This window comes from Gossypium raimondii, chromosome 10 (genome assembly GCF_025698545.1).
Source record: "Gossypium raimondii isolate GPD5lz chromosome 10, ASM2569854v1, whole genome shotgun sequence".
Lineage (NCBI taxonomy): Eukaryota > Viridiplantae > Streptophyta > Magnoliopsida > Malvales > Malvaceae > Gossypium > Gossypium raimondii.
The window spans coordinates 12,783,665-12,810,789 of NC_068574.1; the positions used below are offsets into that span (position 1 = coordinate 12,783,665).

General features: G+C 34.0%; 2 protein-coding genes across 4 annotated transcripts; both read right to left on the minus strand.

The window, feature by feature from the left end:
• Nucleotides 1-2,272: 2,272 nt before the first annotated feature.
• Nucleotides 2,273-5,709, minus strand: LOC105777745 (uncharacterized protein At4g37920). Its single transcript, XM_012601149.2, has 6 exons — nt 5,391-5,709; nt 4,862-5,139; nt 3,925-4,090; nt 3,515-3,759; nt 2,971-3,158; nt 2,273-2,880 (listed from the first exon to the last, which is right to left on the minus strand). The coding sequence occupies exons 1-6, from the start codon at nt 5,590-5,592 to the stop codon at nt 2,670-2,672; spliced, it is 1,290 nt and encodes a 429-aa protein (XP_012456603.1). The 5' UTR covers nt 5,593-5,709; the 3' UTR covers nt 2,273-2,669.
• Nucleotides 5,710-23,920: 18,211 nt separating this feature from the next.
• LOC105775100 (L-type lectin-domain containing receptor kinase IX.1) lies at nt 23,921-26,286 on the minus strand. Of its 3 annotated transcripts, none has more exons than XM_052621848.1 (2): nt 26,134-26,286; nt 23,921-25,928 (listed from the first exon to the last, which is right to left on the minus strand). In XM_052621848.1, the coding sequence occupies exon 2, from the start codon at nt 25,755-25,757 to the stop codon at nt 24,099-24,101; it is 1,659 nt and encodes a 552-aa protein (XP_052477808.1). In that variant the 5' UTR covers nt 25,758-25,928; nt 26,134-26,286; the 3' UTR covers nt 23,921-24,098. The 3 variants fall into 3 exon arrangements, with proteins under 3 accessions (XP_052477808.1, XP_052477807.1, XP_012453091.1); XM_052621847.1 differs by having other exon boundaries at nt 26,112-26,272; XM_012597637.2 differs by lacking the exon at nt 26,134-26,286 and having other exon boundaries at nt 23,921-26,086.
• Nucleotides 26,287-27,125: the final 839 nt, after the last annotated feature.

Here is a 27,125-nt window from a genome sequence, read left to right on the forward strand (position 1 = left end):
GAAAATTACATTCCATTTATAGGAAAATTATATAGGGAGAAAGAGAATACATGCTCCGAAATTCGTTTACGAATGCACGCATTTGTTACATTTTTTATTATGCAATCCATATTCAATGCACGTTTAGAAGTCGTATAATTTTATTGCACTCGTGCTCCCCAATTATTCTGCATCTTAGAACGTGCTCCTAAAAAATTGTTTGTACCCTCAGTAAGAAATAAAATTTTGCTAAAAGAAGCATGCCCAGAATTAAAAGTCTGACGCTTCGTAATTTTTCAACCACTTTAATCACGTTTCGGATATGTTCTTCACTCTTGCAACACGTTTTCAAAGAAAGTAATTTTTCTTTTTGCAAATAGACATTTCCCTACGCTTATAAAAGGGTCTCACACACCAAGCTTCAATTGCCCTTCAAACATCTTCTACCAAACACTCTCCACCTCTACTTCATAAATCATTTTTGGGTGTTAACAATTTTGGTCACTAAAAATATTTCCTTAACGTTTAAGGTGTTCTTGAGTCATCGATGATGCAATATCACTCCGAGCCAAACATATTTCATATATCATGCTGATTGGGGATCATTACCTCCGAAGCCTATCGCGGGGAAGTCAGGTTTGGGGTGGTTTTACTTTCTACGGTCAAGGGTGAAAGTTTATGTGGAGGTCCCAATCGACGGGCGTTATGCGATAATGGATCAGGGTATAACGAGGGAGCCAGTTGACGGTCATTACGCGGTCACGAGCTCAATCTTTTAGGATACCTGAAAATGATGCCCTATAAATAACATACAAAAGTTTGAAGGCATATTTATACGAAAAAACTCTAAGGCTTTCTGCTATCATCGGTGTAATTTTGTTCTCTATTTCCAAGCAACCGGTACCTTTAACCTTCATTCTTATTCTAATGCTCACACCGTTGTGGACACAAGAGGACTCTCAGGCGAGGAGCCGCTATTGCGGTGTAGTAAAGGTGATGCTCCTTTCGAGGCGACGATGATTGTCTTTATTAAACAAGCCATTAATAACTACAACCGCTATCGCATAGACCCGAGTTTGACCTTTATTGTGCCGGAACATTCGCTCTCCACTTGAGATCCCTCTTGTGTGCACCTTGATGTCATAAAAATGAAAGGTCAAAGACATCGGCTGCTTGTAAATAGAGAAAAAAATTACGTTGATTACACCAGAATTCCCCAAAGTTTTTTCATATAATTATAGCCTCAATCTTATGTATAGTATATATAAGGCATCATTTGCGAGTATCCAAAAAGTTTGAACTCCTGACCGTGTAATGACCGTCACCTAACCCCCAGTTATACTCAAACCCGTGACCGCATCACGACCGCCGACTGAGACCTTCACCTAGACTTCAACCCCTGATCATATCAAGCATTATTACCCCGAAACCAGATTTTCCCATGATGCGTTTCTGAGGTGATAGTTATATCCTACCATGACATATGAAATGTATGTGTTCTGAGGCGAACTATCACATCCCAACCCCTCAAATCTACTTATGAACTTCGGTAGTTTTAGCTGAAAACCTTAAACCCTTCCAAAAAAATCCTAAACCCTAAAATTAAAAAACCTTAACCTTAAAAAAATTAAAAACAGTTAGGGTTTTTAGGAGAGAGAGCGCCCAACTGGTCGCGCTTTCCCTTTCTCTCTCTTAAAATCGGCCTATTCCTTAAAAAAATGGCCCAAAGGCCGAATTAAAAAATAAAATTAGCATATTCTGCTATTTTTGCCTTACAAATATATGTAAAAATATATATAAAACACTGATAAACTTAAAATGATACACTAAAACATAACGATACAAATACACACCAGTACCAAGACAAACGATTTTGGTTAGGCCTACATAATATATAAAAGTATTGAAAAGTAAAAAAAAAAAAGGCTCAATCCATTTGTCCATCTTAGAGGTGCTCATGGGCTAGGTCGAATCTAAGCATGATTTTAGTATGTTTTATGCTTGCTCAAGTCCGACCCAACCCAAAATCTAAACTTAAAATTTTGCCTAAACATGCCCATATTTTCAAAAAACTAACCCAAACCTATTTTAAACCCACCCACATTTTTTTTTAATTTTTGTAAAAATATTTATATTATATTATTTTAATATTTAATAATTTTATACATTTTTTGTTTATTAAAAATTTTTATATAGCCATATTAACATTATTTTAATGTTTACATTAAAGTAGTATTATATATTTATATATTTAGTATAAATTTTTTTAATATATTCTAAATTACATAATATATAAAAATAACATAATATTTATTAACTTAAAATGAGTTAGAACGAACGAAACTTAAACTTTAATTGTTCAAGCCTGAACCCAGCCCATATTTTAAGTAGGCTTAATTTTTTTGTCCATACCCATCTTTTGGGCCTAATATTTTTGTCAGAACCTTCCCAAATTTCGAGTGAACCTTCGAGCTTGGACGGATAACCCAACCCATTAACAGGTCTAGTCTGTCCTTGCAAATAGAACACGTAAATCCAAAAAATTCTCTAGCTATACTATATAAGCTTACATGGATCACAACATAAAATGATTCACCATGAATACCTAAGTTACATTCTAACAAAAAAGACATTGACAGTAGATGCTTGATGGTCTTGGGTATAAATTGATACAAACAGAGTCATATAGTTCATAACTCCTCCAATTTGGTTTTATCCTCTGTTCGCGGTGCCATCGTTTGATCCAAGTATTCTTCTTCAATCGTTTCCTTGAGGATGAACAGCCTTTGTATGACCACAGGTTGAGTCATCTTCTTAGCTTCTTTGATGTCAGTTTCTTCTTTATGGAGAGTGTATGCATCCAGCATTATCTTAATCCATTTATGCAACTCCTTTGGGGTACTGTTTAACAAGGAAAAGGAAGCCATATGGAAAATGTCATGCCACTATAATCTATGGCGTTTAATCTGAAGAAGGAACAATATTTCTTACGTGTATAAAGCACGGGGATCCTTGGCTTCGTGTTCATTTCCAGGAGAGAAAGCTGTTGCTAATGCAGAGAACCGCTCTTCCGGATCTGTGATGTTTAGAAGATGCTTGAGCAACTTTATCTCTTTCGGTGCCATGCTCTTAAGGCTGCTCTTTGTCACTTTGTATAACCGATACATAATGTCTTTAACCTGAAATTAGATGGCACAAAAGAAATCTGAAAAAGGAGGAACAAAAAGCCTAGAAGTAGCAGGGTTAGACTTAAGAACCTAACCATGTTTGATTCCAAACATCCTTGACATCGACAATCTTAGGTGTTTAAGGTTTTCATATATCTAATTAAGTTTCTAGACAGGTGAACTTTCTTTGCTCTATGACATCTTATTCTCAGAAACCATATTCTAATGGTTGATGGGTTGAACGATTATCTCGGTTTAAATTTAGCAACTCACATACATGCCATTGCATCATATTCTACAACTTAAATCCTAAGGAACACAATTATAGATCAAAGAAAGAGACCAAGATGCACTATAAACAGCGATACCTCATTCTTCATAGTTGTGGAGTCCTTTGCCGACGCCCAAGCACTATTTATCAATAGAACCAAAGACGAGTCGAGTTCCTTTCCCTTGGCAAGGCTTTTGATCTTTTCACATGCCACATCCACAGAAGGTGAATTTAGTAAATCATCAAATTTTGCCTGCGCAGAATCTAAATTCTCCACAGCCTCCAGTGTCTTGTCATAAGTACCAACAGCGGACAAGCATCTTGCTGCCAGTCGGGAGACCTCTGTTCCAAAAAAGTAATGGAAAAGGTCCCTAATTAGACCAACTTCAAAGGTACAAGTGAAACATATTTAATTTTTAAAGACATTGCCACTTTTTGGCAGCTTAAAGCATCCACTTTTCAACCATAAAAATAATTGAGTCTGCAAAGGTAATGCATAATATTTACCATCTCGGTCCTCCAGACTATCACATGTTTCGGAAACCAGATTAAGGTATTGGAAAAATTCATCGGTGAAGTCTTTACGCCGCCTTGTAATGATTGCATTTATATCAGTTGGGCTATCTTGAATCTCCTTAAAAAGTTCACAGTGCCTATCCATTTCATCATCAATCTGCAATGCTCATTCCTTATAAGAGAAAAAACTGCAGAATCTCTAAAACAGAAAGGAGAATCTAAAATCAAATTTAATCCCATAATAGTTTACTAATATTCACTTCAAGAAGGTATGGAAAAGAAACGAAATCAAACTATCAATCCTAAGTGTTTTGATGCTAAACAATATAACAATCCAAGCCTACTTAATCCCTGGCAAAAACTTCGTTCATTAGGTGCAAATTTTCGGGTTTGTTTGAGTTCCAAAATCACATAAAACATTCACATTCCGGAATACATATCTTTACCACAAACCAAATTTAACCCCATGATAGATTACTAATAGTCAATTTAAAAAAGTAAGGAAAAGAAATGAGATCGAGCTAGGAATCTTAAGTGTTCTGATACTGAAAAATATACCAATTTGAGCCTACTAAGTCCCCAGCAAAGACTTGGTTCATTCGGGGCAAGTTTTCAGGTTCCTTCAAGTTCCAAAATCTCATAAAAGCAAACCAATCACATTCATAGTACACAATACTTATCACTAAAACCAAAAGGAGCATCTAAAATCAAATCCAACCATTGAAGATTAGCAGTAGTCACTATGACTCTTAAGTGTTTTGATACTGAACAACATACCAATTTGAACAACACTAAGTACCCAACAAAACTTGGTTCAACTGGGGCGAGTTTTTGGGTGTGTCCAAGTTCCAAAATCACTTAAAACATTCGAAACTCACATGTATTTATCAAAGTTCTAGTAAAAATTCAAACATTTTGGTTTTTATACCTTCTTCACCTTGTTCTCCAAAGAAACTAATTTCTGCTTCATAGTTGGATCAATCTCCTTATCGGCACGGATTCTACATCGATTATAGAAAGTTTCTCTATACTTACTCCACTCTTCCCTCAAAATCAAGTACTTTTTCCAATCCTTGACTCTTGGTTTCTCATTCAAAAACACATCAATGATTTTGTCACAAAATTGGGTCATTGTATAACCTTCTGCAACTTCAACGTCTACTTTTTCTTCAACTTCAGCATTAGTTATACTACTTGCTTGAAGACCTGAAAATAAAAGCCAACCAATTAAAAAAAGCCCATAACTTTCAGCTTCAATTTTTTGCTTTCAAAGAGTAGGGTTTGAGAGGGTTTTTAGTTTCAGTTGTTAAAACCCAGAAAAAGGCATGAAAAACAACTCATTTCGAGAAATTAAAGCAGCAAAACAATAAAAGAAGAAACACCCAGAACCATAGAACAGCCTAGGAATAAAACCTGAGATTAATAAAGGAACAAAAACGAAACAATTTAATGCTTACAGAGATTAAAAAGGAGGTTCTTTTCAAGGGAGGGACTGTGGCTCTGTTTTGTTCTTCTTGGCTTGATTTTGCAGGGGAGATGAGAGAAAGAAGAGATAAGAGGGAGTTCGAGGGTTATGGGAAACAAGTTGTCACTGAAAGAGATCAATAGAGTGTTAGTGTTGGCGGGGATTGATAGTTTAAGCCTCGAAAGTCTGCTCATCGCTGCTGTCTTCTTTACAATGGGAGAAGCAGCTGTTTTCTTTAATGTTCCATTACCTCCATAACCATGGCAGTATCCGGAGTTTTCAGGTTCGGATAAAATAAATATCTTTGAACTGATATCGGTTTGATTGGTCCTATAAACTTGTCTCCGACTGGGCTTACATTTTGTGTTGTAATTTTGGACCAGATTGGTTACTAGAAGATGCCCACTTCTTTGGACCTTTGAAAATCCAAATCCAAATCCAAAGAAACTAGCATCAAGATGAAAGAGAAACTGACATGAATCACTAGGGTTGAGCAAGACAAAAATAGAAAATTGGACAGCTTAGGAAAATGTAGAATAAATGACCAGAAATGTCCCATTTTCAAAAAATTACGGAAATGGATAATTTTTCTTCATAATTACGGGAATGGTTCAATTTCCTTAAAATGCGTTGAGTTGGAATCGCTTTTAGGAGAAACGTAGAAAAACATGTCTAACTCAGCGCTTTTTTCTCTGCTGACATGTAAAATGTGCCCACGTCAGCGCGATTTAGTAAAACGCTTCCATGTAGGTGAGCTTTTGCCCTTATTTTTCTCATGTCCTAATTATTAATTAGGGTTTATGAAATTAAGGTTAGGATTTAAGGTTTTTTAATTTTTAAGTGTTTAGGTTTAAGGTTTAGGGTTTTATTTATTTTTTAGTGTTTATTAATTATGGATTTAGGGTTTTATTTAATTTTTAGGGTTTAGGGATTCTAAAAAAATAAATTTTACAAGATAGGTTCTAAAAAAATAATTTTGAGGGGATAAGTTCTGAAGAAATAATTTTGACAAGATGGGTTGAGTTTTGTAGAGAAAAACACTCTAAGTAGGATGCACAATCAACAAAAGTACTGAAAACGCTTCCAGCTGGACGACCTTCTCAGTACTGATGCTTCTAAAAAAATAAAATTGAGGAGATGATTTTGAAAAAATATCCTGGGATGAGGTTTGTGAAAAATGTCCTAAATAGTAAGGGTTGAGGTTTGTAAAGGAAAAACGCTCCAAGCAAGATACACTGTCAGCAAAAGTACTAAAAACGCTTTCAGCTGGATTCCCTTTTCAGTACTTCTTCTGATAGTGCGTCCTCCTTGGAACGTTTTTCCTCTACAAATTTCAACCCCTACTATCTGGGGCATTTTATAGAAAAGAGTAGAATGATATCCCTTAGGCTATAAATGACCCATATTTTAGCCTCTGGTGGCATAAGTTGGAGAAATAGAAATTGAAGAAGTTTAGAAGAATAGAAGTTCGCAAGAAAGGTATAAGTTGATTTTTCGTGTTAATATTTATATGAAGCATTATATTTATTGCATAATGTTTTGATTTTTCGTGTTAATATTTCGCGTTTTGAATTTCTCTCGACAGATAATTTGGTTGAAAATGAGTGGATGACTTAGGGTGAGTTTGGATGGGCGGCGCGTTTACCTGCGGTTAGTGTAAAAATAGCGGTGGCGGTGAGATTAGATACTATAGTGATACTGTAGCGTGAGACAAAAAGTAAACTAAACGCACCGCACCCAATCGCCCATCCAAACCCACCCTTAGTGTTATTATTTATTACGATAGTGAGGTCCGTGACATCGAGAACGACGTGATTTTTTTATCAGAGAACATAACGCGACTGGCTTTTAACCAAAATATAGAGTTTATAAAACTTCGTAAAAAGAATTAGGCGAAAAATCTTCAGATCTATGGCAATGAGAGTTTCATCTATTAAGTACCGATTTTGTATTTCAGTCGATCTCATGAGATGTGACTCATTTGATATCAAAGGTGTTCAGGGCTTGGAGGCGATAGTGCAAACACACCTCGATAATGGATCATCGTTTCTTGAGTTATATGTAAAATTTTTAAGGTCAGATGAAGGACTTACGATTTCAACATCCCTTCCTATTCGAGAGGTGAGAACGGTTGAAAATGTCAATAGTCTAATCGCTTTGTTAGAAAGTTCCCACTATGATATCTTGAAATCATCAATGAGAAGACACTCATCTGTCTTAATCTTAGATTTCAATCGTGAGAAGCAGAATACCGAACCATTGGGTTTTAGTGGTAGAACGTAATATACGACCCTTTCATAATACTCAGTTAGTGGATGAGACATGAATCTCGATGAGTCGATGTTTCACGCTGGAAATACTTATTGGGGAATGATATTAACTTTCAGTGGTTGGCAATCGACATGTGATTTTGGACATTTCGAAATGTACATGAGAAGGGATGATGTACTCCTTACGATGTCCACCAGCGAAAGGACCTCCAACATGATAGATGTTGGTGGGTCAGAGAACGAAGATAGCAATGAATCTGATATGGATCCACCCCAGGAGCCCGATGTCGACGGTTTAGAAGTTGCATTATTTTCTGAATCGAAGCCTATTCCAACTGAACATGAAGACAGTGAAGTGGGTGAAAATGAAGGAGAAGAAGATCTACAATTCACGGTGTACTCACTGTCAACCTACATGCATAATATCAATCTTTCGGCAGAGGATGTGCTAGAGTTTGTAGAACTACCACATAGGAGGTCTGGCCAAGGAAGTGCATTGTTGGATTTGAGTGATTTAGAAGTGGGCAAGGAGTTTTCCAATAAAGATGGTTTTCTCGCAGTATTGAAGCGATACAACATCAAGAACGGGGTTAACTTTCATGTGGTTAAATCTAAATCTAAAAAGTTTAGGGGGAAATGTGCAATGCAAGAAGGTAGCTGCTCATAGAAAATCATGGCTTCTATTAAGAAGAAGATGGGGTTATGGACGATAAAAAAGTTTACCGATCCGCATAAATGTGTTGCTTCTGGTACAGTATCACTGGGTTATTAAGGTTTTATTTAGGGTTTAGGGTCATTTCCAATTAATTTAACATACTCATAGGGTTACAGGTGTTTCACGGGATCATCTGAAGCTGGATTCAGATATGATCGCAGGCCTAATACTACTGATGGTGAAAGCGGATCCGAGAACTACTGTGTTAGTTTTAATTGCCAATATTTGTAGCCAATTTAATTACATGCCTTCGTATCGCAAGGCGTGGATAAATAAGCAGAAGGCCTTGAAAAAGATACATAGTAGGTGAGACGCGTCATACAATGAGGTATGGCAATTGTGTCAGGTGCTGGAGAGGTACGTAACATGTTGCATAACAGATCTTAAAATGGGTTTCACATACTACAATGATCACTTGCTCCGTGGGTGCCGAGTGTTCAAGCGTCTGTTTTGGACCTTTAAACAATATCGAGATGCATTCAAGTACTGCAAGCTATTGGTACAAATAGACGATACCTTTATGTGTGGTAGATATACCCATCAGTTGTTTTTAGTTGTGGCACAAGATGGTTATCGGAAGATTATTCTAATTGCATTTACAATAATACCGGGAGATAAAACAGATGATTGTGATTTCTTTTTATCTAGGTTGAGGAGGCATGTCTGCCCCCAACATGAAATATGTGCCATCTCAAATTAAGGAATTGGAATACTATCTACAATTGAACAATAGGGAAGCTTCTAGGATCGCATACTAATTATAACCAACAATATCGGTCTACCGCTGAGCGATGACAAGTGGCCGACATAGGTTTTCAATCATCACCAATATTATTTAGTTTGTAATATTACGTTTGTATTTTTATATTTTTTTGTATGTAATCATCGCTATACACTTATATTGACATGGTACGAGATCATAAAGAACCATTTTCATGATATGTTAGAAATATTGTGGTCAACTAACTTAACAGGGGCAGCATACTTCACTAATATGCCATTCGAATAGTGGATACAAGTATATGACGATGGGCTACGACATGGCTACATGACCTCAAACCTAATAGAATGCATCAATTCCATTTTAAAATGAACGTGTCATTTGCCAATAACCTCAGTTGTGAAAGAGACATAACCTCAGTTGTGAAAGAGATATACTTCCGTTTGGAGGAACTGTTCCCAAAGTGAGCGACGAGTTATATTGGGCAATTGCAGGGAGGTCATGCATGGTACCCAGTGGTACTTGAACAAATTAATAATAGTAAGGCATTAGCTAACTGCATGCATGCAGTTTGTCACTTGCGCGACGACCTATAGTTTCAAGTGACGGTGTTCGACAAACCGGACCAAGGTATTGTCGGGGGAGTGTATCGGGTACACTTAAGAAATAGAACTTGCGACTGTGAGATATTTGACGTATTTTATTTTCCATGCGCTCATGCAATTACAGGTTGTATGAATCTCCGTTTGGATCCCATGAGCTTTGTCAACGAAGTGTACAAACTAGAAAAATTGTACAACGTGTGGAGACATGTATTCCCACCCGTCTAGATGAATATAAGTTACCTAATAGAGAATTACATCGCAAACCAAAAGGTCGACCGTGCTGGACTCAAATACGCAACAACATGGATATTCGAGAGTGTTCAAACCAACAGAGGCTATGCGGGTTGTGTAAGAACCCGAGCCATAAAATGCCATCATGTTCACATCGAAATTAAACATTATAATATATGTCTTCATGGGAATTATTAGCCATTGTTAATCCAAACTAAATTTGATAATTCTTCATGTAAATTTTCAACAAAAACATTCAATATTTCTTTCTAAATCAAATTATATTGCTATGCTATGTGAAAATAATTAAAGTAAATTTTCTTTTTGATTATGGTTTAATGGTACAAGAATCAGATTGTATACAAAAAAGATTCAAAAGAACTTCTATTTTCTTCAATGATACAATATACAATTTATCAGTGAATATGCCAGCCAGAAATTGTGCCACATCGAGGTGGTTGATGGTTACGCGTTGAATTCCTTCTAGGTTTAGCTTCTGGGTAGGGTTGTGGTTGTCGGGGTTTGCCTTTGGTCGATGTAGATCCTTGCTTTCGTGTATCCTCTAGTCTATAAATAGGTGGTTGGGAAGATGACCCACCTTGATAGAACAAAGATATTAGAGGTGTTTGTTGATGAGCATAACTATGGGGAGTCTCATAAGTCGATAGGATAACGAATGTACTCTCCGCTGGTGCCTCATGCATAGATGGCCTATACATCATCATAAGCGTCACTATCATCGGAAAATGAGATGGCCCAAGCGTATACCACATCGAGGATAGATGACCAACAGTCCAACTTGACATAAGACAATGAGCAAAAAAATGTAGTGCAATATTTTGTGCTTGTGTGAAAATAAAAGGGTTGGGATACAGACCAGAATAAGGCGGTACTTGTTAAAGGGGTGTGGTGAGGGCATCGGTACTAAGGTTGTCGAGGTCGGTTCTTGCGTAGGTGATGATGATGGGCCCGCCTTGCCACCTCTTGAATTTAAATGGAGCCGTCGTGGCCTATTCGTATGGGGATGCCGAATCTCATCTCTTCCCCTAACAAATATGACTTGCCATGGATTCTAAATCATGGCATGTAATCCGGATCGCATGCTAACTCCGGAATAAGAATTGTGTTGCGAGTAGGTAAAAAATGATATCGATTATTCCACATGTTGATATATTGTGAGTGGAATATCGGTCAATTCGTACCTGGTCACCGTAAGTCGATACAATGTAGATTATCAAACTCTTGAGTTGCCACGAAAATCAATTATCAGAATCCAAACTGTCGCAACACTCTATTCGTCTCGTGCATCTCAGCGGTAGCGTATACTACCAATGAGATCTTAACGTGCCAGGCATTGGGATTCACAAAAAATTCCTCAGAAATTATTTCTTGAATTGTCGGGTCATCTTATGATGTCCATTCAAACTATATGAACGTGATCAAAACATTAGTTATATATATATTACTGAATAATGAATACAAAATCGACTATGTTATTTGTATATAGTTTAAAATTAAATAAAAACATACATCCACTTCCGATCGTTGGTCTAATAGAAGCTGTATATCTTCAAGCTCGGTGGGTAATCCCACGTGACTTGGGGGCATGCTTCCAGATATTTAAATAACTTATTAGCATAATAATTTTATTTTAAATCAATTTAATAATGGTAATATCTACTAAATTTTACCTTGTTACGAGTGTGAATGTATACGGGTAGTTCACTCGAGGACGTAAAAATGGAAAGCAGTACCAAACTCATGATTGTAGTAGTAAAAGGAACCACCAATTTTGATTTTTTCTGGTTTTATCGCCCGACACATCTCTCGATACAATGTCGCCAACACGGCGGACCCCCAACTGAGTTCACCAGCTCCTCTAAAATTGACAAGTTTTAGCAGCCACCTTAGATGTACAAGGTTTTGTGACTTATCTGGCATCAGAATACCCTCGACAATTTGAAGGATGTATGCTCGAGTGTATCGTTCTATCCTCTCTTTAGTCGAATCTTTCGCCAGCTCCGCGAAATTATTTCGTAATCAGACCATTTCAATCCGGCCTCCATAAATTATCTCCAAAACCACACCTAAAAGATCATAACATATTATCCCCAATCAGTAGACTGAACAGACCCGGTGACTACCGACCCGTCCACAGGTAACCCCCAACTGCAAATGCATGTCCTCTAGAGTGATAGTACACTCACCACATGAAAGATGAAATGTGTGCGTCTCGGGTCTCCATCTCTCCACCAATGCGCTTATGAGTTTCGGGTCCAACTTACACCCCCGGCCTACAAGGGCCACGTGCAAAAAATTGGCTTCCCTCAGGTATGTTTCGATCAATGGTGATGGAGGACCCGGTAGATTACGAATATGACATTGCAAAATTAGATCTTTCGGCTATTTACATAAAAAGTTATAAAAAAAATATTAAGTTCAATTATAACTATGAAATAAAAAAATTAAAAAAGATTAAAATTTATTCTTACCAATTGCAATATTGGTTGATAGAGATGTGCTTGTTATCAAGACGGGTTAAAGAGCTGACCATTGCTAAATATATAATTGAACATGAACAAATTTTTAATAAAAAAATTATTTCTTGAAATTACTAATAAAAAATAATAAAGAGAATAATTTAGATAAAAATAGAATTTAGGAAAAAAATTTAAGAGACTATTTGAGAGATTTTTGAGAGTTGATTGAGACATTTGAAAGATTTAAGAAAAAACTGTAAGAAATGTGTGTGGGGGGGGCTTATATATATTTTTTACTGTTGGGGGACCAACGGCTAGTTGAAATAGCTGTTAGAGCACGTGCAAAAGTGCACCTACGTGGAAGCGCTTTACTTAATCGCGCTGATGTGGACGCATTTTACATGTCAGCAGGGAAAAAAGTGCAGAGCTAGACGCGCTTTTCTGAGTTTCCCCTGAAAACGACTCCAGCTCAGCGCGTTTTAGGGAAATCGGACCATTCCTGTAATTATGAAGAAAAATGACCCATTTTCGTAATTATTTTTGGAAATGGGCCTTCTCTGGTCATTTAGTTGAAAATGTAAGTTTAAAAATTGGAATCATGAAATCTAATCTAATTCTATTTTTTATTTAATATGTAATTAATTTTTATTTTTATTTTATAAAATATTTAATTTAAAATAATTAAAATAATTAAAAGTTTTTTTAAAAACTATTGTTTTAAAAAAATTATGATTTTTTAAAAGTTTTGTCAAATAATATTCAAAAATAAAATAAAATTCATTTTCTCAAAATTTATCCAAAAACTGGTTTTATACCCCAATAATATAAAAAATATAATTACGAAAAATCTATAGAAAACAAATTAATTACGAAAATAGACATTTGTTATAGTGTTTTGATGGTACCGTCTGACATATTGACGGCACCAAACTGAAATGTGATGACCTAAAATATTCAGGGACCTGATCTGTAAATTTCCCGTTAGTTGAAAAAAGGTTTTAGGCGTGCTGCCTGTTGTGGCGACACCAAACTTTAAATAGAATAAATTGATTCATAAACCTCCTTGTTTATTATTTTCTTTTATTCCCATTTAACACTAAAAATAGAGAAGCCTCTTACCAATTAGTCTAAAAAGTTTTTTCTATCAAAAAATATTTTTATAAAAAAGCCAATTTTAACTGAAAATAAATTTTATTTATTTTTTTAAAAATAATTATAATTTTATTATCAATTTGATTTACTTAACACGGAATAAAATTATAATTAAAAATATTTTAAAAATCTTATTATTTATAAATTAGAATTATTAGTTAAATTTATAGTTTCCAAATATAATGTGAGCGAAAGAAAACTATTATGAATATCATTAATTGTCGTGTCGGATATAATTTAAACAAAAATAATCATTTTTGAAAAATAAATAAAATTTATTTCTAGTTGAATAAGTTTTTTATAAAAATATTTTTGATAGAAAAAAATATTTTAGACTAATTGGTAAGAGGCCTCTCTATTTGTGGTGTTGAAGGGGAATAAAAGAAAATAATAAATAAGTGAGGTTTATGAAATAATTTACCCTATTTAAAGTTTTGTGTTGCCACACTGTCAGACAGCATCCTTAAAGCCTTTTTTTCAGTTGCCAACCAAAATGAAAAATTTACAGATCAAATCCTTAAAAATTTAGTCTGGTGACGCCAATATGTCAGGCGGCACCGTTAGAACATTGTAGCAAATGCTTATTTTTGTAATTAATATATTTTTCATATATTTTTTGTAATTAATTATTTTTTACATTAGTTGAGTAAAAAAATCACAAAAATTCAAAACTAAAAGTTAATATGAAAAACAGAGTCGAACTAAATGGACAGTTCAAAATATCTAAAAACCCCAATTAAACCAAACGGATATCACTCCTATTAATTAGACAACATGTCTCCATCTAATTTGTTTTCTATTTTTATTTCTTAATTTTTAAAATAGTTTTTATTTTCATAAATGGTATGTTATGCAGGTTAAGTGCTAACTCCAGCTTACCGGCCGCCCTGCTGCTTCCCGTCAGCTCTTTGACATCCATCGGTGACGATGGCTGTTGTTTAGTAGCTAGGGTTTTTATGCTTCTGTTGTTTATTGTTCTACGGTTTATTGCTAGCTAGCCTTTTGTTTTCTTAGTATTAGTATTTTTAATAATATCTTTTATATTGATAAAAAAACTATTAAATGTTGAAGGTAATTTATTTTTGAAATAATAAGTTTTAGAATTCAGCCAAATTAATAAATTAAGCAAATTAAATTCGGTGTATTGAAATTTTGATTATTAGCTATATGATTGTTAAAGTAATACAACTTAAAAGCCAATTAAACCCTTTTTTTATTATTTTTTTTGTGTGAGGCTAATCTTGTTGAATATGATTTATGATAATATAGTTAAGAGAAAAAGCTACAAATTATGTTTAATGATCATAATTTTGTTTTTAAATTTAGAATTGAATGTGATTCTTTCACATAATATATTATGATTACTCAAACATATCATCCTATATAATTATAAGTAATTACGTTTAAATCTAATTAGTAAATAAGTTTCCAAATACCACCTAAAATTATACATTTTTCCCTTATTTCACTTTTATCATAATTAGTAGTTTCAGCCTTGTCCCCCCTTTTATCTTTTTCATTTTCTTTATTTATTTTTTGCATATATTACATTATAGATCTTTTTATAAATTAATGGTGAATTTTTATATTTCACAAACAAAATTTTAAAAGCAATTTGCAAGTATATATATATATATATATTTTTTTTTGAATAGAGCAAGTATATTTAAAGTATTTTTATGATAATAAATCATGTTTCACAGGAAAATATTTAGTAGTAAAATTTAAGACTCTAACAGCAAATTAGCAATGTATCATATCATTCATTTTTACAGTGTGCCATATTGTTTGCTATTCCCAGGAATGCTAATACATATGAATGTAGGTTGAAAAATGGTACAAAATTTTATTATAGTGTAAAAGAAGAAAAACACATCAATAATTTTGTTCATCACAAAACAAAGTTTGACAGAATGCACTACCCTAATGAATGAATGAATAAACCCCCCTAAAAAATGACTACTCTCCAATTTCGTGCTTTTAACTTATGAAGGCAAACTTAAGATTGAAACATTGATTCCTACCATCAACTTGTAGATCTAGATTTCAAATCCCACCTGTAATTCTTTTTCTTAATCTTCAAACTCCGGATGAATATCCAAGAAACCAGGACGATTTTAAACCTAACTGATAAAATGGCATCCATAGATCTAGATTTCACCTCTATTCCTGTTCTTTCTTTATGTTCAAACTAGGGACAAAATTCAGTCATCATTAACCATGATAAGCCAAGAACGTCCATCCTTAGGGATATCACCAATAATATCGTAAATCTCGCTATTTTCTCCTCTTTTCCTCCTCCTCCTCCTTCCATCTTCAACAATGACATCCAAATCTATAGTATGAGGGTTCATTATCACTGTCCTTCCCCTTAAACCAGGGCAATCAATTTCATATCTAATCCTTGCACTGAATCTTACCCGGAAATTAAGTTTCCCTGTTTTCCAATCCTTTTCAATCTCCTTCATCAATGGGTATTCAATTATCGGTTGATCACTTTCATTCCCTGTCGTCACGAACTTAACGAAAACATCCCTTTTTTCCCACACATACAGCTCCAGATTGTCGACGGTGGTCAACGATAACGGGTAATCGTGTTTGTAAAGAATGGAAGCTTCAAGTTGATTCGTATGGATCGATAACGCAATATTTGGGTTGTATACTGTGATATTGCCCAACCAAATCGATACAAGATTTGAATCCAAGACTCTAAAATTCGAAACCAGAAGATTGTTTAGTTTGATTATAGGTGGTTGTGGGTAGAAAAAGAAGGGCACAGACAATTTCAAGGACCAAAGGAGGATTGTAATGGCGATTGTAATGGTGGAAATGATAATAATTCTAGGGATGTTGCTGGCTCCAAAGGGGGTTTTGGAAGCCATCGTTTGATTGGAGCTTTACAAACTTGTACTTATTATTCAATGAATATATAAAAGGAAACGCCAAAATGGCTTGCTTTTTAACTATTTTTAACGGATTTATAGATTTGGAATTCCGTACATTAGACTGTGTATATGTTGTCCCTCCTGCTCTACTCGTGTTAAATGTAGATATTAGTTGTCAATTTATTATTATTATTTTCATCTGGTTTCGTATTTTAGGTGTATCTTTTGTGTCCAATCTTGTCCAATTTGAATTCCAATTTTATTAGACCATTATATGAATTAAACTCGGATTTTAATATTATGATTCATAATTTTAAGTTTTAGAATATTAATTTGGCTTTTTCTTCTTGTCATCTATAATATAATACAGAGCAGAAAATATAAGAACTGCACATATCACAAAGTTGAACTATTTGTTTAGTTCATAAGGTTAGAGGAAAAAACTTTTCAATTTGAAATATATATATATATATATATATAGATATAATGTGCTAATGAGCCAATTCAAACACGACTCATTGAATATATGCAACTACAACCAAAAATAAACAACTCTAATAAGAGCGAAAGAAACTATTTTTTTATATCAACTAATCAAGGAAATAAGGCTCAAGATAATTAACGAGTTACACAACTTAAAGTCTCAACAAACACAAATGTTACAAGATGAGTAAAATAATGTGACTTGACAAAGGATAATAGGCTAGTAAAGGATCAAGATAGGCTTAAGCACAACCATTGGTCCCCACCAAACCTTAGATCATAGCCTTGGGGTATAAGTAAGAAGAAGGCCTCAAGATAAGGTAAGATATATATCTTCAATCTAAATACTTTAACAAATCCTCGGGTTAGATAATACTTTCTCTTGTGCCCAGATTGATTATTCCTAAACTTTGGCTTTTACATACTTTAATTATTCTTGAACTTCAATGCCTCGATAATCACCCTTTGTGTGTAGATTTTTTTATCTCTAGCCCAAACTTCCTTTGGTCTAAAGTCACAATAGAATGACTAAAACAATCAGTGTGGTTTGTATGAATACAAAAACCTCTTACTTATCATAACAACTCACCCACACTCAATACAAAAACCTCTTACTTATCCTTTTGATACCAATGAGGCCTTCACCAAAATAAAATCCGACATGAACAAATGTAACACCCCTTACCCAAGACCATTGTCGGAGTCGAGCACGAGGCGTTATTTGACTTAACTTACTAGTTTGAGGCATAAAAATTTGCTTTTAAAATTAATTTCACTATTTACAACAAAGCTGTCTAATCGCGTAGCAGTTACTAAATTAATTATAACTCGAGATACGAAACTTGAAATTTAGATCCATAAATTTTCCCTGAAACTAGACTCATATATATTCTTACCATAAATTTTTCAGAATTTTTGGTTCAGCCAATTAGTACAGTTTATTAGTTAAATTCTTCCATGTTTCACTGTTCGACTGTCCTGACCTCTCGTCACTAAAATTCAATTTTCTCATTGTATGATTTTAATATGGTGTTCTCACTTGTTTCTACAGAAAATAGACTCATTAATAAATCTATAAATATAAATTAAAACTCATAAATATTTTTTTTTACAATTTTTAATGATTTTCTAAAGTCAAAACAGGGGACTCCAAAAACAGTTCTGACCATATCTAACTAAAATCCACATATCTCAGAATATAAAATTCCTTTTTCTACACCGTTATTTTTCTATGAAAATAAACTCAATAAGATTTAATTCTATATATTATTCACTCTCTAACTCATTTTCTACTATCCTTGGTGATTTTTCAAAGTCACATCACTGCTGCTGTCTAAAATCTGTTTCATTGCAAATTTTTACTTTTTCACAATTTCTAGGTATAGACTATCACCTAGGCATTCATAATACCAAACATATTCTTACTTAGCCATTTTAATAGCTAAACATTATCACATATTTACACATCATCCTTTAGCATTATCATAAGGACATACATTCAAAATGACTAAGTCTCTATACATGCCATAGTTCAACATTGATCATCATAAAATACCGAGTTGTTGTGGTTGATAGTGTGGACGCTCTCCGACATCTTTAAGATCCCTGAAGTAGCTTTGCAATACTATAAAAGAAAGAAAAATAAAAGAAGTAAGCATAAAGCTTAGTAAGTTTACAAGTAAATAAATAACAACACTTAACACAAATAATTATACTCAAGTAACATGATCATTAATTTCCTCTTTACTTAATCTCTTACTCGTTCTCTTGCTTGTTTACTTAGCTAACTCATGATTATAACTTACTCTTCTCTTGCTGAAATGTTGGTTCTCAATTGATAACATAATATGTTCTTAACTCTTATAACTCACCTGAATTTGCTATTTATGCTTTTACCTGAACTTTCATGGAACATAATTTGTTTACTATCCCGTTGAGCCACATTGGAATAATAAGGATACTTGGGTCTCTTTTCTGATAATAACATGCCAAAGCCATGTCCCAGACATGGTCTTACATGGGATGTTTCTTGTACTGCCAATGCCATATCCCAGATATGGTCTTACATGAGAGTTCTCATATCGGTGCCCATGCCATGTCCTAGACATGGTCTTACGGGGGACCTCTCATCTCAGTGCCAACGCCATGTCCCAGACATGGTCTTACATGGGACCTCTCATAGTCTCAATGATGCCAATGCCATGTCCCAGACATGGTCTTACATGGGGTCTCTTTACCCAAATGTCATGACATTTGTATCCGATACATTCTTAATGTTTCAACGAGACTTTTTAATACTGATTCTCTGTCATCTCATACTTGAGTCAACATTAGATATTTTCATGAAATAAATACATAATTGCTGAAAAACAACATTAATAATAATTATCGAAATATTACATTTATTTACCGTAAACTTACCTCGGTACAAAATATGACAAAATCTATTAACTTAGTCTTCAATTTTTTTCTTTCCTCGGTCTAACTCCGGATTTCATTCTTCTTGATCTATAATAGAAAATTTATCTTATTTAATACTCACATTCATCAAAAAAAATCCTTGACTCGAACTTTGGAAAAATTACGATTTTGCCCCTAAACTTTTGCATAATTACACTTTTGCCCCAAAGCTCGGAAATTAAACTTCATCCCTTATTATTATGTTTTATGACATGCTGAACATTTTTCCCTTCTATGGAAACATCAAATTCCCACTCTAACACTTACTTATGAACATTAGGTATTTTTACCGATTATGTCGTTTTACTCGTTTTCACTTAAAATCGCTTAACAAAAGTTGTTTAACATAATTCTAAGCTTCATATTCTACCATAAAACATCAAAATAAACACATTTCACCTATGGGTATTTTTCCAGATATGAACCCTAGGGTTCACTTACAAGGGTTGGAATCACTTACTATGGAGCTTGGAATCACTTACTATCGAGCTTGGAAGCTTGAAAACCCTAAATATGGCTTCCCCCTTGCTATTTTCATTCACCATGGAGAAGATGAGCACATTTTGCCATCTTTTTCCCTTTTTAATTCTTTTTATTACTAAATTACCAAGTTGTCCCTAACTTAAAAATTTCCTATTTCACTTATCTCATGTCCATTTTTGTCTACCAACTTAACAAATGGTCTAATTACCATATAAGGACCTCCAATTTAAATTTTCATAACAATTGGATACCTCTAACATGTAGAACTCAACTTTTGCACTTTTTACAATTTAGTCCATTTGACTAAATTGAGTGCCCAAACGTCAAAATTTTTGAACAAAATTTTCACAAAATCATTCCGTGAAATCGTAGACCATAAAAATATAGTAAAAATAAATTTTTCCTCATCAGATTTGTGGTCTCAAAACCACTGTTCCGACTAGTCCCAAAATCGGGATGTTACAAACCAACCAATCCTAAACCACAACCTATCTCCCCCTACGCCATAAAACCATCAAGTTCAAACCTTTAATCACCATAAAACCCTAATTAATGTGATCTCTAGCCAAACTGTAACTCTAGAAGACCTTCACTATCAAGAAGAGAAGCAACCAATAGTACAGCCGGCCACTGAAACAGAGCCACATCAACTTAAACCAAACAACTTGGAACACACTATAATATAAATGAGCTACTTAGTTCACAAGACAAACAATTCTTCTCCATTTTTCTCCAAGAAAAAGTTGATGACTTCGAATGGTCCAATGTAAGTATGTTAGGGATAAATGTAGATGCCATCCTACACTTACTCAATGTAAACCTTAAAGTGGCACTACTCAAACAGAAAAAAGAAGCGAAAATGCAATGACAAAAAAACTAATAGTGGTTTAGAAGGAGATAGGTAAGTTATTGGCGGAAAGGTTTATCAAGTAAGTACAGTACTCGTAATGGCTAACCAACATGGCCATGATGGGCTAAAAGAATGGTAAAAGGAGAATGTGTGCGTATTATACCAATCTGAATAATGCATGCCCTAAAAATAGTTTTTTACAGCCCTATATCGATAGGCTAGTGGACATTGTTGTAGTCATAAGTTCTTGAGTTTTATCTATGCTTTCTAAAGTTACAACCAAATAAAGGTGGACCTTAGATACCAAGAATAATGGTGAGCCAATCACGAAGAATAATGGAAAAGAGCCACAATCTACCCTTGAGAAAGACTGGTCCAAGGAGGTGGGGGTAGGATAAAGTAAGGAGAATGGGCCTCAGATCCCACCTAGTTTTAATTCGGTCATTATTAATGCTACTACCTTACCAGAATTGAATCATGCTATGATCATTGAAGATGACAACACCTTAGTGGGCTCGACCCATCACGTGGGCCACTCTATTGCTTTTTCTTCAAAAGATCTCATGCATGCAATGAGAATAGTTGGTATGTCTATGCATTTGATAAGCAAGAGTGGGTTTACAATGCAGCAAAGGAGAGCCCATGTTATTTAAATTCATTGGAATTTAAATTCCTTTAGTTGTGCTAGAGTTTGAGATGAAATTTGGGTTTTCCTTGAAAATTTTAATAGCAACTAAAAATGCAAAGCTCCATTTTTGTTCATAAACTACTTGTGCACACACCCATTTTTGTCTGAACTCAATTGAAGGCCTTTGTTTTTCCTTTCTTTTTCTTTTCTTTTTGAGCCTACCAAGGGTCTAAATTATTATTATCATTATTACTACTACTATTATTATTAAATGTTATTATTATCTTTTTTTACAAATAAACAAGATTGAAAAGTAGTATATATACATGAAATGAAATGAAAAAGAAAAAAAGAGGAGGCTTTTCATATTTTGTTTTTTTAAAAAAAAGGTAAAAAACAACAAAAATAACAACAAGCTTTCCATTTCATTTTGTTCTATTCTTCTTTTTTTTTCCATATACATATCACGTGGGATCAGGTTTTGGGCTCCGATGAATGGGACGTCATCGGACCGTCGGTCCTCCGCCCCTGGGAGTCCCAAAAATTCCTTTTTTTTTCACTTCCCTTTCTAAAATAAAGGTTTTTTTTTAAAGTTTGATCTTGGGAAAAATTTTGATTTTTTTAAAAAAAGAGAAAGTTTAGATTTTTAAAATAAAAATTTGTTTTTTAGTCATTTTAAAGGAAAAGTTTAAATTTTTTAAAACAAAGTTTTGATCTTTTTCAACTATTTCGAAATAAAACTTTGATTTTTAAGAAAAATAGTGATTTTTTAAAAGAAAATTTTGATTTTGCAAAAAAGAAAATTTCGGCCACCGTATGCGGCGGCTCCACCACCAGAGGCCAGAGAGCCGTTGGGCTCTTCGATGGTGGAGCCATGGCCAACATAGAAGGAGGAAGAGTTTTTTTTTTAAATGAGATTAAAAATAAAATAATGAATAGTTTTTTTCCCACCCCCTTACTTTTTAAATTTAGAAAAAATATCCCTTTTTTGCACCACCTCTCTCACTCTCTGGCCTATTTACACCTGTAACCCTTTTGTTTATTCAAACCTTCAATTTAATTCGAAATTTAAAAATTAAAAACAAGTTAATTGCTACACCAATCCTCTGTCTTCCACATTTTTTTAACTTTTAGTCCCAAAATCAAGCTATGTCATTTTGTTTCCATCTTTAATAAATTATTTACACTTATACATTCCTTTTATTTGCATTTATAGCTTATATATTTAATGTCAATTATGCACTTTATTTTAATGTTTTATATTTATTCACACTTGTATAATTTTTATTTATTCTTATTTCGTCTTTATTTATTTTCATGTCTATTTATATTTATGTTTTTTTACACATTCCCTTACATACATTTTAATATTATTTGTTTATATTACTTTGATTCTTTTATTGTATTATGAATAATGTGTATTATTGTTATTATTATCATCATCATCATGTCAAAGTCTTATTTATTTCATTTATTTAAGTTTTCTTTTATTATTGTCATTTTTGAAAGAGTTTTAACTTTTCATTAACTTTAGGCAATTTAATTAATTTTCCTATTTTATTACTATTCATTTTAAAAGAGAGAACTTTAGATCATTTTTCATCCTATAATTGTTGACATGAAGTTAGTTAAGTAGGTGTTACATTTTAATGCAACCATAAGATTTTTACATTTGGATTTATGTTAGTAGGATCTTATCTACCATTTATCCTAGAAAAATTATGAATAATATGTAGGATATTTTTTAGGGTTTTAAACTAATTTTAAATATCGTATAGGATTCCTCTTTAGAATCTTAATTTAATATATAAATATTCTTTAGGACTTTATTCAAGATTAAAACTAAAGACTTTTGTAGGTGAATTGTAAACATGTGTAGGTCTTTCTAAGTATTTTATTTTAGAAACTTTTAAGAAAGCTAATAAATATTATTTAAGATATATTATTCTAGGATTTTGACAATTTAAACCTTAGATCAAGAATTTTAAAGTAAGATAAATCATAAACACGGCATAGGATACTTTTGTAAAATCTTGATAGGTTCAACATTATTAATTAACTCTTTTAAATAATAATAATAATAAAAGATCGAATACGTTGTAGATGTATTTTAATATTTCTCTTAATTCATTGCTAATTTCTAGTTTTTTTAGAATTCTAAAATAGAATTAATTTTAGGAATTTAAGGTATTTTATTAGAATCATTTAAGTATCTTTTAAGGTTTCCGTTCAAAGTTAAAATTTCTAATTTAAGTTTCAATTTAGATAAGTTTGATGAACACATTTTAATCGAGTTACAAGTAAACCGAAGGCATTTTCTTTAGAGTTTTTATTTAAGATTTCCATAAGATTTTAGCCTAAATTAAGACATTAATATGCTTAAATAAAAAAAAGCCTAACTCCTAATTAGTTAGTGGCGACTCTATGTTAATTTAGGCCTCCGTGTCTAGCTTTGCTTACTAAGTCCCGTACTCTTATGTAGGCAACATTATGACAACTTGAGTCAAGCATTAAAAGTCGAAAATCTTGAAAGTGTTTCAAAAACTTGACTAGAGACGCTTGATATAAGAAATGTTTCAATTTAACTCGATAAGAACATCATACAAGCTTTGCATGGTGATTTGATAGTTATGAAACTATCCCAACTCGTGGCTAAGGTTGAAGTAGATTATCCCAGAACAAACTGAGAAAGAAAAAAAAAAGAGAAAAGGGGAAAAAGCAGGAAGGTAAACAAGTTCTAACGACCCGTTTCCAGGCTTGAATTAGTTAGTAAAGGTTCTGCGGAAGTGGCTGATGAAGTCGTAGGTACATGATACATAGGAACTGGCATCTTCGTAGGAAGATTTGGCATTTCTGCCTCAAAATTCAGAGCGTGAATGGCTTGCTTGATTGAGGGTCTCGAATTACTATCAGGATGAGAGCACCACAGTCCAACAACCATCAAACATTCAACTTGTTTCTCCACAACATCCTTGTTTAATTTATTGTCGACAACTGCAAGAAGCTCTCCTTTCCCATAAACATCCCAAACCCACTCTACCAATCCCATTTCACTTTTCTTACTAAGATCCACTGATGTTTTCCCAGTAGCAATCTCTAACAATACCACTCCAAAGCTGAATATATCCGATTCTTTACTCGCCTTTCCTGAGCTGATATACTCTGGAGCCATGTAGCCAAAAGTCCCAGCCAACCCGGTTGTTCTGGGACCTAGGTCATGGTCCATGAGCCTGGCCAACCCAAAGTCACCAAGTTTAACATTGAAACTAGCATCCAGCATTACGTTGCTTGATTTGATGTCCCTGTGTACCACACACTGCTCCCATTCTTCATGAAGATAGAGAATTGCAGAGGCTAATCCAAGTGATATTTTGTGCCTCATAGGCCATGAAAGTGGAGCCCTTTTGCCAAAGAGGTGGGAATCAAGGCTACCATTTGGCATGAATTCATAGATGAGCAAGAACTCCCTTTGATCATGACACCAACCGATTAGTTGTACCAGATTCCGATGTCTTAACTGGCTGATGGTCTTCACTTCAGTTACATACTCCTTTTTCCCTTGTTTAGACCCTTTTGAGATCCTTTTTACAGCCACCAACAAGTCTAAATCAGGCAGGTAACCTCTATACACTGTACCAAACCCTCCTTCACCCAATTTCCTCTGTTCTGAGAAGTTATTGGTTGCATAGGCAAGTTCTAAATAAGAAAATCTTCTTGGTCCAGCTCCTCTTCCAAGGTCATCATCCATTGATGTTGTTAAGTTTGTTCTCTCTTCTGTTTTCCTTTTCCTCTTTCGGAACATGATATATGTTATAACTGTCACAACCATAAAACCAACCACAGGTACTACAACACTTATTACTATTGTTGTCTTTCTTGCAGTACTTCCCTTCGTTTCTCTTCTTACCAAAGTTGAATTGAACTCCCATGATTGAAGGATATGTTGCTCTTTAGCCAGGCCTATAGAACCTGAGAATCCAACCATAACCCATTCAGGTAGAACCTTCGTAAGATCAGTGTGATAAGAAAGACTAGAAGTCTCTTGAGGGTTATTAGTTGTCTGGTAGGTCCAAGAAGCCCTGAAATTCTTAGTAGTAGCGTTGTAAGAAATCAATACATCTGCAGTGTCCCCCTTGTGAAAGCTTGCATTCCAAGAGGTGTAATTGGCCGAAGTCAACGAGTTAATGTTGATCCCCACGTGGTTATTAACTCCGACAGGATCCCAACTATTTTTGTAGGTATCAAACTCCACTAGAACAGCTTGACCCAGAGCTGAGACATTGTCTGTGGTGTTAAAAAGGCCTAGCAAAGCACCAGCTGAGTTAGGTGGGATTTCAGACCCAACAGGAGCAAGGAAGAAAGCGAATCCATGGCCATAACTAGAAGCATTTGACATGGTGATGGTGAAGGCAAAACGGGTACTGAAATCAGAGAGCTCTCCTGTTTTAGAATTCCAAAGAGGTACCTTGTCGGCATATGTGGCCCATCCAACACGATATCGATGATCCAAATTGTTAAATTCAATGACTCCGGAGGGTTTTGCTTCTGCATCACCCTGGTAAAGAATCTGCTTATCATTTAAATCAAAGTTAGATTTATGGAAGTAAACCGAATTGGCAAAGCCAAATACTAAAACAAAAGAACAGCAGAAGATGATCCAATGTAAATAGACAAGATTGCTGTAAAAATTAGGCATTTTGAGCACTAAATGAAAAAAAAAAAAAACAAAAACAAAGAAAGCAATTAGGACCTGATATACAAATTTCAATTACCAGCAGTAGGCTTCATTTACACCCCAGAGACGTCATTGAAAGTGAAAACATACTCAATAAAATTTCAGTTTCGCTTAAATACCGTTAGAAGAACTTGGAATGCGATGATGATGACGACCGTATAATAATAATAAAGTTCCTTCTTCCACGACCTTAAATAATCTCACCAAACTAACAATATTTTAAAGAACCAAATTTAGATAAGATTTTTTCTCCCGTTAAGTCTACAACGCGTATTGGACCAATTCAACCAATTCTTTACCTGCCAAACCATCGGCATGGGGTTTCCATCAAGGTTCTGTACCGGTTGTTTTTTCTGAACTATTGGTACATTGGGGTTTCGGTTTGTTTCAGTTGAAGTTTCTGTATTTTTCTCTCTCGCGCGCGCACATATATATATATATATATAAACGAATACATATACGGGTGCATAAATATAAACACACATATACATATACCGTAATTTAATTCAAGATATACGGTAGTTTTGACTACTTGTTCCACTTCACTTTATGTTCTAACAACAGATAAAACAACAGTTTTTGTGCAATTAAAGTTCTCAGCAAAGAATTTCATGCCATTCGTCTAACTTGAAGGAGAAATGAGGAGTTTAAGCTCCTATTGTTTATGAAGGCTTTTATAGTATAATTAATTAAGATAATTCATGGGATAATTTTAAATTTTAATTGAAAATTTAGATTTTATCAAAACATTATTAGATGATCATTTGAAGATGTCTATAAATAGGAAGTAGTGTGGCGTTTCTGTTGATTTCTTTTTGGAGTGTCTTTTTCGATAACTTTGTTGAATTTTCTTGTTGTATTATTCAACACTCTTTTAGGTATTATTTGGAGAATTTTGATGTATTGTAAGATTATTTGGGAGAGTGATTTGTAACAATTTTGATTCGATTTTGGGCTGTAATTATCCATTGTGAGATGATAGATTGTGATTAAGCCAATAATTTTACTAAATAAATTGTTGAGTGAAAA

Excerpts from the sequence above, each read along its gene's own strand:
- LOC105777745 (XM_012601149.2), bottom strand. The coding sequence starts at position 5,592 with ATGAGCAGACTTTCGAGGCTTAAACTATCAATCCCCGCCAACACTAAC. Across the intron at positions 5,140-5,390 it reads GAACCTCCTTTTTAATCTCT|GTCTTCAAGCAAGTAGTATA; the intron begins GTAAGCATTAAA and ends TTTTATTTTCAG. Across the intron at positions 4,091-4,861 it reads TGGAGAACAAGGTGAAGAAG|ATTGATGATGAAATGGATAG; the intron begins GTATAAAAACCA and ends TGAGCATTGCAG.
- LOC105775100 (XM_012597637.2), bottom strand. The coding sequence starts at position 26,057 with ATGCCTAATTTTTACAGCAATCTTGTCTATTTACATTGGATCATCTTC.